This window comes from Dendropsophus ebraccatus, chromosome 5 (genome assembly GCF_027789765.1).
Source record: "Dendropsophus ebraccatus isolate aDenEbr1 chromosome 5, aDenEbr1.pat, whole genome shotgun sequence".
Lineage (NCBI taxonomy): Eukaryota > Metazoa > Chordata > Amphibia > Anura > Hylidae > Dendropsophus > Dendropsophus ebraccatus.
In genome coordinates, this window is record NC_091458.1 from 90,319,542 (window position 1) to 90,333,630 (window position 14,089).

At 41.3% G+C, this 14,089-nt stretch overlaps 1 protein-coding gene across 1 annotated transcript in view; it reads right to left on the reverse strand.

Moving 5' to 3' along the window:
* The window catches only part of STK24 (serine/threonine kinase 24), a 36,908-nt gene that overhangs the window by 5,343 nt on the left and 17,476 nt on the right, over positions 1-14,089 (reverse strand). The window contains exons 3-9 of the mRNA XM_069970697.1: positions 8,212-8,268; positions 6,405-6,513; positions 4,749-4,906; positions 3,678-3,863; positions 733-875; positions 515-638; positions 298-366 (exon numbers count right to left, since the gene is read on the reverse strand). Of these exons, the coding sequence (XP_069826798.1) occupies positions 298-366; positions 515-638; positions 733-875; positions 3,678-3,863; positions 4,749-4,906; positions 6,405-6,513; positions 8,212-8,268 (846 nt within the window). The remainder of the gene's footprint in view (positions 1-297; positions 367-514; positions 639-732; positions 876-3,677; positions 3,864-4,748; positions 4,907-6,404; positions 6,514-8,211; positions 8,269-14,089) is intronic.

A 14,089-nucleotide genomic window follows, 5' to 3' on the forward strand; every position in this document is an offset into this window, starting at 1 on the left:
AGATTTACATCTTGACAGCCTCTAGTTGACCTAAAAGGGTTTTTCATGTACTATTTGAGAGCAGAATAACACAGTGGCAGAGATGCTGGTTACAATGATGTATTAGTTACACCTTCTCATTCAACCGTTCTAACAGCTAGCACTATTTATAATGGATGGCTTTAAGTGGCATCCGGCATACACCATCAGAACATGTACGTCCACAGACACTGCTTATCAGACCCAGATGCATGATGTCAGAACAGAAGAGATACAAAAAAACCACCTGTAATGCTACATAAGCTGCATAATACATACCTCAGCAAACAGCGGTGACATTATTGTTGACAAGCACTGAGACAAGGGTCTTTTCTCAACGTCTTTTACCTTAAAAAAAAAAAAAAAACAACTCAATTTTATATTCTATTTCACTAGGCATTTCTTGTTTTAGAACTAATTTAGTTATTGTTTTAATAAAAATGTTCCTACAAATGCTATGTGTGCAATGAAAGAGTGGTCATAACAGATAACAAACCTCATTTTCTACTAACTCATCAAGTTGTGCTGCACCATTATTCATCTTCTTAAGATCTGCCTCTTCCATTGTAAAGTACCAAGGACCTTTATCAGTTCCACCTGAAGCCTGTACTTCATCTTCCCTTAAGGAATGGGGGGAAAAATAAATAAATCAGGATTTAGCAATACAAATATCTAGACTCAAGAACATACTGGAAGTTATTCCTAGTAACTTACCCCTCTGAATCAGAACTCGAAGCCTCCTGACCTTGCTCTAATTTCCATCGCTTGTACCTGTCAATTAGATCTGTTAAATATGATGTCTTTTTGGCATTACGTACAATAAACTTGTGCTTCAGAAGTTCCTTTGCTGTAGGTCTCTGAAGAAAGAAAGCAGAAACTGCAATAAGTTTATTACTTTGATAAGAAATGAGAGTTTAAAATGAATATGTCACCCCATAAAGGTCTACATCCTAGGCCACAACACTAAAGTGCAGATGTATTGTTTGTACTATTTTTTTGCACTTGTGTTTTTGTTTTTACCTGCTGCGCAAAAACTCCTGGATCTTGCAAAAAATGAATCTTGAGGAATATTTGTAGGAGTGGAGTACTGTGGCTTCCCTAAGCTGCTGTGATTCTGTCGCAGTGACCAAGGGCCCTTCCTCCCGGTCTAACAAGTAAGACCCTGGTCCTGGCCATTACAGGCAGGTGTCACCACTTGCCCAGTATGTAGCGGGCTCAACTCCCAGGAAAGCCAATCGGCAAAAAAGGGGGCACAGCGCTTTGCTGAGCACTTCTACCCCTTAGTTTATGTCATCAGGGGATCACATAGACCCCACATACACACACAAACAGGATAAAGCAAGCAACATAAATGCTCATGTGAAAAGGAATAAGGTTTAAATAAATGTCACAAAACGAACTGTGGTGTGTATTCCCACCAGAAACAAGGCGGCGTGCGTTACAGTGTGTGTTTTTCACTGTTATTCTGATGCATGCCAAATGAGTGTTTAAAAACTGTATGTGAACATATCCTAACCACAGACATTGATTGGTTGGTTACTGGTTCACTCACCCTTACCTGCACGGCCTTATTTATAAAGATGGGCGGACCATAAGAACAATGATGCACTTTGCCCCTCTGCCTCTTGTCTCCAACCCCCTCCTAATAGTCTGTAAGCTCATGCATGCAAGCAGGGATCTCACTCCTCATGTATGGCTAATTATATGTAGATCTCTGTGATGTCTGATTTTTGTCTATGTTTGTACTCCCCGAATTGTAAAGTGCTGCAGAATCTGTTGGCGCTATATAAATAAAAATTATTATTAGACAGGGGGCAAGTCTACAGTACAGACCAAAAGTTTGGACACACCTTCTCATTCAAAGAGATTTCTGCATTTTCAGGACTATTACAATTGGATATTCACACTAAGGAAATCAAAACTATGAATTAACACTATGAATTATATACTTAACAAAAAAGTGTGAAACAACTGAAAATATGTCTTATATTCTAGGTTCTTCAAAGCAGCCGTCTTTTGCTTTGATTCCTGCTTTGCACACTCTTGGCATCCTCTTGATGAGCTTCAGGAGGTAGACACCAAAATGGTTGTCACTTCACAGATTTGCCCTGTCTGGTGTAATAAGTGGAATTTCTTGCCTTATAAATGGGGTTGGGACCATCAGTTGTGTTGTGCAGAAGTCAGGTGGATGCACAGCTGATAGTCCAACTGAATAGACTGTTAGAATTTGTATTATGGCACGAAAATGAAGGTCAGTCAGTGCGAAAAATTGGGAAAACTTTGAAAGTGTCTCCAAGTGCAGTTGTTAAAACCATCAAGCACTACAAAGAAACTGGCTGACATGAGGACCACCCCAGGAAAGGAAGACCAAGAGTCACCTCTGCTGCAGGGGATAAGTTCATCCGAGTCACCAGCCTCAGAAATCACAGGTTAACAGCAGCTCAGATTAGAGACCAGGTCAATGCCACACAGTTCTAGCAGCAGAAACATCTCTACAACAACTGGTAAGAGGAGACTTTGTGCAGCAGCCTTCATGGTAAAATAGCTGCTAGGAAAACACTGCTAAGGACAGGCAACAATCATAAGAGACTTGTTTGGGCTAAAGAACACAAGGAATGGACATTAGACCAGTGGAAATCTGTGCTTTGGTCTGAGGAGTCCAAATTTGAGATCTTTGGTTTCAACCACCGTGGTCTTTGTGCAACGTGAAAAGGTGAATGGATGGACTCTACATGTCTGGTTCCCACCATGAAGTATGGAGGAGGAGGTGTGATTGTGTGGGGGTGCTTTGCTGGTGACACTGTTGGGGATTTCAAAATTGAGGGCATACTGAACCAGCATGGCTATCACAGCATCTTGCAGTGGCATGCTATTCCATCCGGTTTGCGTTTAGTAGGACCATCATTCATTTTTCAAAAGGACAATGACCCCAAACACACCTCCAGGCTGTGTAAGGACTATTTGACCAAGAAGGAGAGTGATTGGGTACTATGCCAAATGACCTGGCCTCCACAGTCACCGAACCTGAACCAAATTGAGATGGTTTGCGGTGAGATGGACCGCAGAGTGAAGTCAAAAGAGACAACAAATGCTAAGCATTTCTGGTAACTCCTTCAAGACTGTTGGAAGACCATGTCAGGTGACTACCTCTTGAAGCTCATCAAGACAATGCCAAGAATTTGCAAAGCAGTAATGAAAGCAAAAGGTGGCTATTTTGAAGAACCTAGAATATAAGACAAATTTTCAGTTGTTTCACACTTTTTAAAGTATAGAATTCCACGTGTTAATTCATAGTTTTGATGCCTTCAGTGTGAATCTACAATTTTCATAGTCATGAAAATACAGAAAACTCTTTGAATGAGAAGGTGTCTCCAAACTTTTAGTCTGTACTGTATATGCCGCTCTTAACCATGTAAGGTGCAGCGGAATTTGTTGGTGCTTTATAAACATTATTATTATTAACTAAATTCCCACCCGTGTGCCACGCCAGATTTATTGAGAGCTTGCGTAGACTTCCATCATGATTCACACCTGTTATGTTAGGTGTAAATAGGGCACACGAGAAGGCTATGCCCCTTCCATACCTTGCGGAGTCCCCCTGCCCACCCATCAGGAGCAGATCAGCACCTACAATAAGATCCAACATGTTTAAGACTTACAAAGCTGGGCTCTTTGTTTAGGCAGACTTCTACAAATTCTTTGAGGAGTTTGCTGTAGTTTCCTTCAAGTGTGGGTGGGTTGCTTTTAGGAATATGAAAAAGCACTTTCATAGGATGCAACTCTGAATGAGGAGGTTCCCCTTTAGCAAGTTCTATGGCTGTTATGCCCAATGACCAGATATCAGCCTGTAAAAAAAAAAAAAAAATAGTAAAATGATATAAGCACTAAATAGGAAAATCCAGTTGTGTATTTATAACAATCTTTAATTTATATAAAATGTGAGTTTATACTAAAGGTTGTGTGGAGCCATACCTCAATACCCTCATATACAGTCATTCCTAAACTGGTAAAAGAAACTAAATGTTAGCGGTCATAAGGAGTTCACCAAACAGAGGTGGATGCTAAAATGTACCGTACAAGAACTATTGATATCTAAAAATAGAACAAAAACTGGAAATATCATCAGACCACCGCGTCAACCTTTCCTCAGCCTTGGTGATAGCAAGAAAGTGCAAAGTGATGGGTGTAAGTATATAAAGCAAATCTAGTTACTTATGTTTATTTAGGAGCAATATAAGTATTCAGCAGGAAGCTACTGTGACTAAGCATCCATGTGTTGCAAGGTAACATAGCAAACCCATCAGCTACTACATCTCTACTGGATGAGTTCAGTACTATGAATATAATGTATATAAAATACACATTGTATTTTCAGACAGAAGACTATCTCTGATACGCCAGAGGAGCTGTCTATCCTCCTTTGTCAGGGTGAAGAATGTCAAGTCTTGCAGAAGGTTTGTCTAATACTAAAATATTTAAATGACAGCACAAGAAGTCCTGTGAGGGTGCTGTGCACGTTACAGAAGTTGTTTTACAGGTTTGCTGTGTTCCTGTGCGTCCCATCATCAATATTCATGAAGACTTCGCCACAGAACACAAGCATCTCGCCCCTTAGTTGGAAACACAAGTTCTTTGTGTACAGACAGTGATTCATTATTCATTATATTACATGTGATCTTTAATTAACATTAGACACAAGCACAACAAGGACAGTAACCCTTTCTCCTTACCTTGGAATCATATGCCGACTGTTTGATGACCTCTGGTGCCATCCAGAATGGCGTGCCAACAAAAGTATTCCTCTTAATCTGCGTATCAGTAAGCTGACCAGCTACTCCAAAGTCAGCCAATTTGACCTCTCCATGCTCAGATAACAACACATTGGCCGCTGAGAAAATATACAACACTTGTTAAATTATCAAAATACTGATTCTGTTTTGTCCAGTAAAACTATGTTTACATGAATGTGCCTAGACTAAGATGATAAAGAAAACAAAAAAACAAAACTGTACCTAGTCCCTGGCTCCCTTGTTTAACTTGTTTCCAATTGAAAAGTACATTAAAAGTTATATAGCTGTTTCTATATAATGTATTACCATATCTGTGCAGTTCTGCCACACTAGTAGCTGACCGGCATCCAGGAAGTGAAGAAAACTTGCCTCTGTGCCAATCCACATTGTCTCCTGCTTTTTCTGCTCTCCCCCCCTAGGAGACAAATCTTCCATGCCTCTGTCTCACATTGTGTGTGTTTGCTGAACACAGGCTGATGATGCAGACAGGGGGCAGGGTGTGATGTCACAGGAGGCCTGGCTGGATCCCCCACCCCCCTGAGTGATTCACCATCTCTGACCAGCCAGAAACAGGTGCTGCAACTTCACTGATTGTGCAGAAGTCTGCAGTGAAATTAGGGCTGTATTCACACATGTTGGAGCTTCATTGCAGTACTACAGCGTATTCACAAAAACGATGCAGTAACACAATTAAATGATGCTAAACGGCAGAGAAGATTAGAGCCGGCACTGCCAATCCCACCTGGAGAAAAAAAACAGCATATCCTATGTAAGATATTATCAGATAAAGTCCTTATTGTGGGGCTCAAGGTCGAAGACAAAGGATGCTTGATGATAATGCGTGTGTGTGGAGTTGAAAAATTTTTTTTTAAATAAAATTCAAAAAGTTCTCTTTATTCCAATATCGGCCTTATAGATAGAGAATACAGTGTGCTGTGTGGGTGGGACTACAATAAATTTATAAAGTACTGAAGGAAACTGCAATGTGTGAACACAGCCTAGATGTTCTGCAACAGATTTGGGTGGGGAATGGGCAGGGTGGAGGACTGTGATGAACAGCTGACGGAAAGCATTGCATTCTGGAACCTGTAGTACCGAGTACAACTGCTCAACCAGTACAACTACACAATACAGGACAAAAAAAAAAAAAGTGGATTTTTGGTAGTTTCAAAACTGGGACAGATAGGTAAGTAATGCTATTTGCTTCTGCAGAAGGTTCCTTTTCGTTTACCTCTACTTGGAGTTCCCCTTTAAGCCACAGCCCTGCTGTACTCTGCATAGGACCTTATGTTACATAGATACAGTACAACTTCTGTATTTTAGGACAATGGTCTTCGTGGTCCTGTCAGCTAACCTTCCCTGTTTTGTAAATATGGAGCTTATATGATGTGCAACCAGTAACTAAAAGACTGAAACTGTCTTTAACAGCTTGTCCTTAGTTTACTATCACTGGGACATTGCCTTAGAACGGATGGGAGTAAATATTTGTACTCAATCAGACCATGTGATCCAATGAAGATGGGAAATTGAAAACTGCAAAACTTAGCCACCCCTTCATCAGAGTATAATGGTGGGGGCACGCGGCTGCATACTCACCTTTAATGTCTCTGTGAATTTTCTTTTCTGAATGTAAATAATCAAGTCCTTTTAATATTTCTCTCAATATTGTTGCAATTTGTGTTTCATCCATTTGACCAGGTTCCAGCTGGTGGGAAAACAGTAAATTATTACACGTTACAAAGCACATAATATAACCTTATATACACCGATCAGCCATGACATAAAACAGATGACAGGTGGTGGTGGTGGTGGTGGACAAGGCCTGCCGGCTGCCTAAGTGGTCACGTTTCTCCTGTGATCCCTGGCTCTATTACCCTGCTTACACTTCTTCTGCCCGTTGCCAACTTTTGATCCAGCAGTTACCCAGTAACCCAATCTGCCTTCCAAGATGGCTCTGACCCTCCAGTGTCCGCGTTCAGTGCTCACCCACAGATCTATTGCTCCTCTGAACAGCAGGTTCCAGACTGTGCCGGAAGAAATGGCCAACATCCTGGTCTGCAGAGGTCCCAGAGAAGCTGGTTGGCATCCCAGTTTGCTGTCCCCAGCACTGAACCCCCCTTTGAAGACATGAAGGGACAGGGCTAAGTTGCGACCATGTTTGCCCGCACACAACGTTCAATAGCTGCAATGTCTTCGCAATATTGTAATTTTGTCCCCAAGTGATGATCACAGCTTAGCCCGCCCCTCCACATCTCGGAAAGAATACTTCTAATACGTGGAATCTCAGAAAGTGAAGTGCTTCAGTTGTCTTCTGCTCCCAGGACAAACCCTTTAATGTCCTCATCTGGTTTATACTACTCTAAAGCCAGATAAGGAAATTACATTTTGTAGGGAATAGACAGAGACGACATGAAAAAGAGCAATTCCTATGTGGGCAGTACATTGGTCACTTTTCACATCAGACTTGCCATTTACTCTCAATTCCCGCCTATAGTGAAACTTAGTCAGCAAAACACTATCCCAAACAGACAGAAGATATGGCAAGATTCTCTAACAAAATCCTTTAGCAGCTAGAAGAGGATTTAGCGACAATGGGTAATGACTGGGATGTCTATTTATACATGTGCTGCAAAGAATTAAGATGTCATTCAAATATCTACATTGTGCAATCAGCTGCAGATTCTTGTTATGAAGGTCGCAGTGTGAAATAATACTACGTTACTGCTGTGAAGCTGCAGGTTGTAATATGACACAACGTAAAGAGGTTGTCCACCTTTAAAGTGTCACTGTCGTGAATTTTTTTTTTGCAGAAATCAATAGTCCAGGCGATTTTAAGAAACTTTGTAATTGGGTTTATTATCCGAAAAATGCATTTTTATCATGAAAAAGCAGTTTGAAGCTCTCCCCCCTGTCTTCATTGTTCTCCTATGGAGAGAGCTAAAGAAAAGACCAAAACAGGACAACAAAGAGTTAATCTACAAATCCCTCACGGGATATCTCCTGTGACAGTCACCAGTGACCTGTCTGAGCTCAGATTACAGCTGTCACCCAGCTCCGTGCCTGTAATCCTCTGTTATCTGCTTTCTGCTGCCGGCTAACTCCCTCCTTCCTCCTCCCCCCTCCCCTCTCCCTAGAGCAGACAGGGTATGTCTCCTGCAACAAGTCACAATTTTCAGATTTTTCAGAGTGGATGAAAAAGAGGAAGGAGGGGGGACCTGGGAAAAGGCTTTTTACATGCAGATAATGGCAGATTTGGCTAATAAACCCAATTACAAAGTTTCTTAAAATCACCTGGACTATTGATTTCTGCAAAAAAAAAAAAATACGACAGTGACTCTTTAAGGTGGAAAACCTCTTTAATCCAATCTTACATCACAGAAAAATCAACATTTATCATACACACCAGATCTAAAGCAGATCCTCCTCCAAGATATTCCATAATGATCCATAATTTTGTATCCTAGAAAAAGCAAAAAAAAGTTGTTAACATGAGCCAGAAAATGGATTCTGATCCCATCTGTGAGCTATAACACCTAGATATTGTTGGGCTATGACATGGAGGAAACATAGCATTACAGTAAAGGGGTTCTCCAAGAAGCAAAAGATGGCTGAACCCTTCTTCTACCCGGCGCTCACTTTCTTTAAATCCATGTCTGAGAAGTAAGCCCCGCAAGATATGGAGGGGGGGCGGGGGATATATCTAGATCATTTAAGGCCAAGCCATACACAATAAATAGCTGCATGAGGTCGCTGGACAACCCCTTTAATTTTACGCCACTCAACTTTTTATCCCAAATAGGAAATTCTGCATAGGATCTCATACAAAGACAGAAATTGCAGACGCACACAGAAAACACAGACTGACCAGCCTTTGAATAACTCTGGGTAATTTATGACTAAGATCTCTTCGATTACTGCATATTATTCCCCTTAGCATATACAAGACAGAATTTGAGGTCCAATATTTTTCACTTTTACCCTTAGGCTATGTTCACACACAATATTTTGGTCCATTCATACCAAGTTTCATTGCACTTAATAGAAAAATGGCTGGTAATTTCTATTCAGTAAAATTTAACGGCTCTAAAATTAATTCAAAGATGCTCATATAAATTGGCGCATACGAGTATGTTTGCACTAAAAAGAAGGTTTTAGTAAATCAGGGCCAATAAATATTGAAGTTAAAAAAATGCAAAGCAGTACTTTTTCAGGGGAATCGGAATGACATATCCCATGCATCAACCCAGACATACTGTACCTTGCTAGGAGATCACTGTGGTAGAACAACCTCACATGTCTCAATATTTAGCTTCCTGCTTAGGCCTTATTCACATTTGCGTATTTGATCAGTCAAAACCAGGAGTGGATCCTAAACACAAAAACATTATAATGGAAACATTTATACACCACAATTTTGCATCTTCTTGATTTTGGATTTAAAAAAAACAAAAACAGATGCAAAATAGTGATCGAATACGCAAATGGAGGAAACTATTGAAGAGCTAACCCTCGCCTGTTACTGTTTTTATCTTTGCAGGGTTAAAAATGTCCCGTAGCGCTGACGCTTTGCTGAATTACGTTAAGACGCAATGCCTCTACATAAAACCTGTGCCCACCAGTGTGCTGGTATAGGTTTCCTTAATATTTTTCAGTGAGAAAAAAAAATGATAAAATTGAACAGACCCAGAGTCCGCCCCCCCCCCATCCCCCTTGCGCAATAAGCGGAAAATGTCCTGATGAGAAAATGTGTTTGCAAAACAGCAGTTTGCAAATAAATTTATTTGCACCTGGCCATATTCCCCCTAAAAATACAACTTTTTGGGTTAATAAATCCCCCCGTTATGTGTATCAGCACATTATATTTTTTTACAGCTACATATATTTTCCAGGCAAAAACTTTCATGTGCTTTTTTTACTTGGAACTTTTTTTCAGTCCTAATTTATTTTCTTGCTTATGGGTATTTTTATTTTATTTTTTTTAAATCTATGTCAGACATTTTTTTTCCTCTTTTTTGGTGCCTCCAGAAAGTCATTAGGCTATTGACTAAGCTGGCATTTTTGGGATTGTATGTTACATAAATAACAAGTATGGCCGTGATAACTGAATGTGAACCTACAGACATTTAATAATTACATTAATGTAAAAATGAAAAAATGAGTGGTCGGCCACGTGTGACTAAAATGTATCATGATTTTCCCCATACTCCAGAGCTACGTGCACACCTAAAGAAACATTAAAAAATTGACTTTGTTAACCATTGCATTTAGTTTCAATGTAAACTGTTGCTATAACTTTCAAAACCTAAATCAACGGGGGATGTGAAATAAAGCATGCCTGCAATTTAAAGAGGACCTGTCACCCCCCCATGCCGGGTTGACAGGCTCCCGACCCCCAGCTAGATCCCCTTATACTGACCTCATCTCGCCGAGTCCCACTCCCGGGACGGAGATATCCCGGTCAGAAGCCGGCGGCGCGCTGTGGAGATAGGCCCGGCATCCATAGAGAATGAATGGAGCCGGACTCATCTCTGCAGCGCGCGCACGGCTCCATTAATTCTCTATGGACGCCGGACCTATCTCCAGAGCGCGCACCGGCTTCTGACCGGGATATCTCCGTCCCGGGACCGACTCCGGGAGCTGGACTCTGCCAGATGAGGTCTGTATAAGGGGATCGAGCTGGGGGTCGGGAGCCTGTCACCCTGGCACGGGGGGTGACAGGTCTCCTTTAAACTTTTTTTTTTCATGCTTAAAAGGGGTACGTTAGAGAGAAAAAATAAATAGTTTTTAAAATCAACTGAAATCAGAAAGCTATTCAAATTTGTAAATTACTTCTATTTAAAAATCTCTAATCTTACAGTCCTTATCAGCTGCTGTACGTCCCACAGGAAGTGATGCATTCTTTTCAGTCTGACACAGTGCTCTCTGTTACCGCCTCTGTCTGTGTAAGGAACTGCCAAGAGCAGGAGAGGTTTTCTATGTGGACTTGCTGCTGCTCTGGACAGTTCCTGACATGAACAGAGGTGGCAGCAGAGAACAGTGTGTCAGAATGGAAAGAATACACCACTTCCTGCAGGGCATATAGAAGCTGAAAAGTACTGGAATACTGGAAATTTTTGAATAGAAGTAATTTACAAATCTGTATAACTTTCTGACAGCAGCTCACCTGAAAAAAACCCCCAAAACACTGTTATTTCCCTTTAAATCAATGTTATACTTACTTGTATCTAAGTCCAGTATCCTGAAGACAGCTTTTTAGTCTAGCGCTTTGGTCATCTGCCTGCTCAAAGTGAAGGCAGTCATTAGACTGATGGACGCATTGAGCCGTGACACTCTGTGCTGGCTAGGACTTAGATATCTGTGTGTAAAAAGACCTTAACAGATTATCTGACAGATTTTTGAAGCCAAAGCCAGGAACAGACTATAAACAGAGAACAGGTCATAAAGGAAAGACTGAAATATCTCCTCTATACAAATCCATTCCTGGCTTTGGCTTCAGAAACCTTTCAGATAAATCTACCTTAAAAAAAACAGACTGAACATAGTAAGGCCTTATGCACACGTTCGGTAATATTTTCTGGTCCTGAAACAACCCGCTAAAAATTACGGATTGGACATCTGTATTGCATCCGTATTTCTGTAAATCAGTTTTTACTACTCACTGCTTTTCAAGTTGCACTTCATCCGTATTTTTTTTTACAAACAATTGATTTCAATGAGAGGATCGGTAAAAAAAATCTACTTTTTTTCAGGATTGATTTTCATTCATTTCTGCTACTGATAGTGTGAATAGCCCAATATAGACATCAATGTGCACTAACTCGGATCCGTAAATTACGGGACGTGTTAATAAGGCCTAAGTGTGCCTTTACACAGAGAGTCACGGCTCAATGCGCACATCAATCACATGACTGTCTTCTTTGTGAGCGCGCAGATGACCAGGACTTCCTGTGTTTTGTCTCTTTTTTTCCAACCAGCACAAGACTAAAAAGCTGCCTCCAGGAGACTGGACCTGGATACAAGTAAGTATATAGCTTTGTTTTACAGTATGATAACTAAAACAATTATGAATGGAAATTGTAAACTTGCTTTATTTCACATCCTCTGCTGATTTAGATTTTGAAAGTTTAAAGCAGAGCCTTAAAGGAAGGAGGGGGGATAGAAAAGGAAAAAAAAAAAAAAAAACATGACACTTCTTAGATCCCTGCCAGACCAGCATTAATGTGGTGCTGTGGTCTTTGTGATAATGTGCAATACCATCATGGGACTGCTTAGCCCTTCAATGACTCCGTGGATTTTGCCCTTAAAGGGTACTCCAGTGAAAATATTTGTTCTTTCAAATCAATTGGTTTAAGAAAGTTATATAGATTTGTAATTTAGTTCTATTTAAAAATCTCAAGTCTTCCAGTACTCCTCAACTGCTGTATGTCCTGCAGAATGTGGCGTTTTCTTTTCAGTTTAACACAGTGCTCTCTGCTGCCAGAGCAATAGCAAATCCCCATAGGAAACCTCACCTGCGCTGGACAGTTCCTGTCACGGGAAGAGATGTCAGCGGAGAGCACTGTGTCAGACTGGAAAGAATACACCACTTCCTGCAGGACATTTAGCAGCTGATAAGTACTGGAAAACTTGATATTTTTAAAAGTAAAGTAAATTATAAATCTACATAACTTTTTGATTTGGAAGAAGAAGATTTTTGCCAAAGTACCCCTTTAAGGACAGAAACAATTTTCATTTTTGCTTTTCCTCTTGCTTTCTAAGAGCAATAGCGCTTTAATTTTATCACATACACAGCTGTTTGGGGGGACAATTTTTTTGTGCCGCAATTTATAGTTTTTATTAATATATTTTTAAATTAATTTTAATATCTTTTTATTCTGATAAATGTGACAAAAAAAAAATATCTACAAATCTTGATGTTTTTTTTCTTTTTTTCGTTTATGCCGTTACACCATACAGGAATAGTATTGTAATAGCTTAAAGAAGATGTACCATCAGGTACATCCTATTTAATCTGACCTGCGTATCGAACGGCACCTTCACGGGGAAGCCGGTGCCGCGGTCCGTTTTTGGAACCGCGGCCTGGTTCTTGTGTACGGCGCCGTTCTATCCACGGGTCCCGGGCTGTTGCTGAAGCACAGGAGGCGGGCCGGCTCACCCCCAGTGGGAAGGAATTCCCTCCCCTCTATGACGCGGCTCCTTTAGAATCAATGGAGCCGCGTCTTTACGACCCGTTCTCTGTTTATAGTCCGTTTCTGACTTTGGCTGAAGAAATCTGTCAGACATCTTTTGGTGTAATAGGGTCCTTAGACTTCTGGCGATCGAGGAATATGGTTGTGGTGTGTCCACTCCTCCTCGTCTAGAAGGCCAAACAGGCAGACGGCTGGGGTAAAGGGGACAGGTATGGTTATTACCGTAGTAAGAAGCTGGATTACCTCCCTCCAAAAGACTGATGGAGGGGCATGACCACACCATGTGCCAAAAATCGTCTGGGGCGGAGTGGCATTTAGAGCAGGTGGGAGATGGCAAGCGTCCCATGCAGTGTGATCATAATGGGGGGAGATAGGCTTGATGTATGTAATAAAGCTGGGTTAATTTATTGTTCACTGCCGGGGAAACATTTATGCGACTCCAGAATAGCAGCACAGTCATCATCTAGGCCAGGTATCAATAATTTCCATTTTTCCACTGACGGAAGAGGAGTGGACGCCACCACCACCTGAATGAGGTATGAATAGATAGAAGATACCAGCCCCCCCGGGCCCTGAGATCGAATGACGCCTATCAATGGGTAAGAGGAGATCATCTCCGCAGGGGATGGGAACTGCGTGTTACAGACATGCCGCAACTGTAAGTAATGGTAGAAATGTGTGCATGGGACACAGTACGTGTCTCTGAGAGATTCAAAGGTGGTAAAAATGCCATCAACAAATATATATAGGAAAGGTAAAGCACTCCTTTCAGTGTCCAATAGTGGGCATCGTCGAACCCAACCACATGGGTCAGAGCTAGGTTATGCCATATGGGGGACTCTAGTGCGACACTCTGGAAACCCATAAATCGCTTTGTAGTCAGCCAGACCTTACAGGCCACTCTGTGGGCCAGGAGCATGGTGATCCTTGGACAAGACGGGGTCTCCAGTATGCACCAGTATGATGTTTGGGAGACAAAGTCGGTAGCATGAATCTCTAACTGTCCGACCAATGATGCTGAGGTCCAGGGGTTCAAGTATTGTAACTGACCTGATAAAGGTATTTATTGGGTAGGGCCATGCCAGCCTCTGT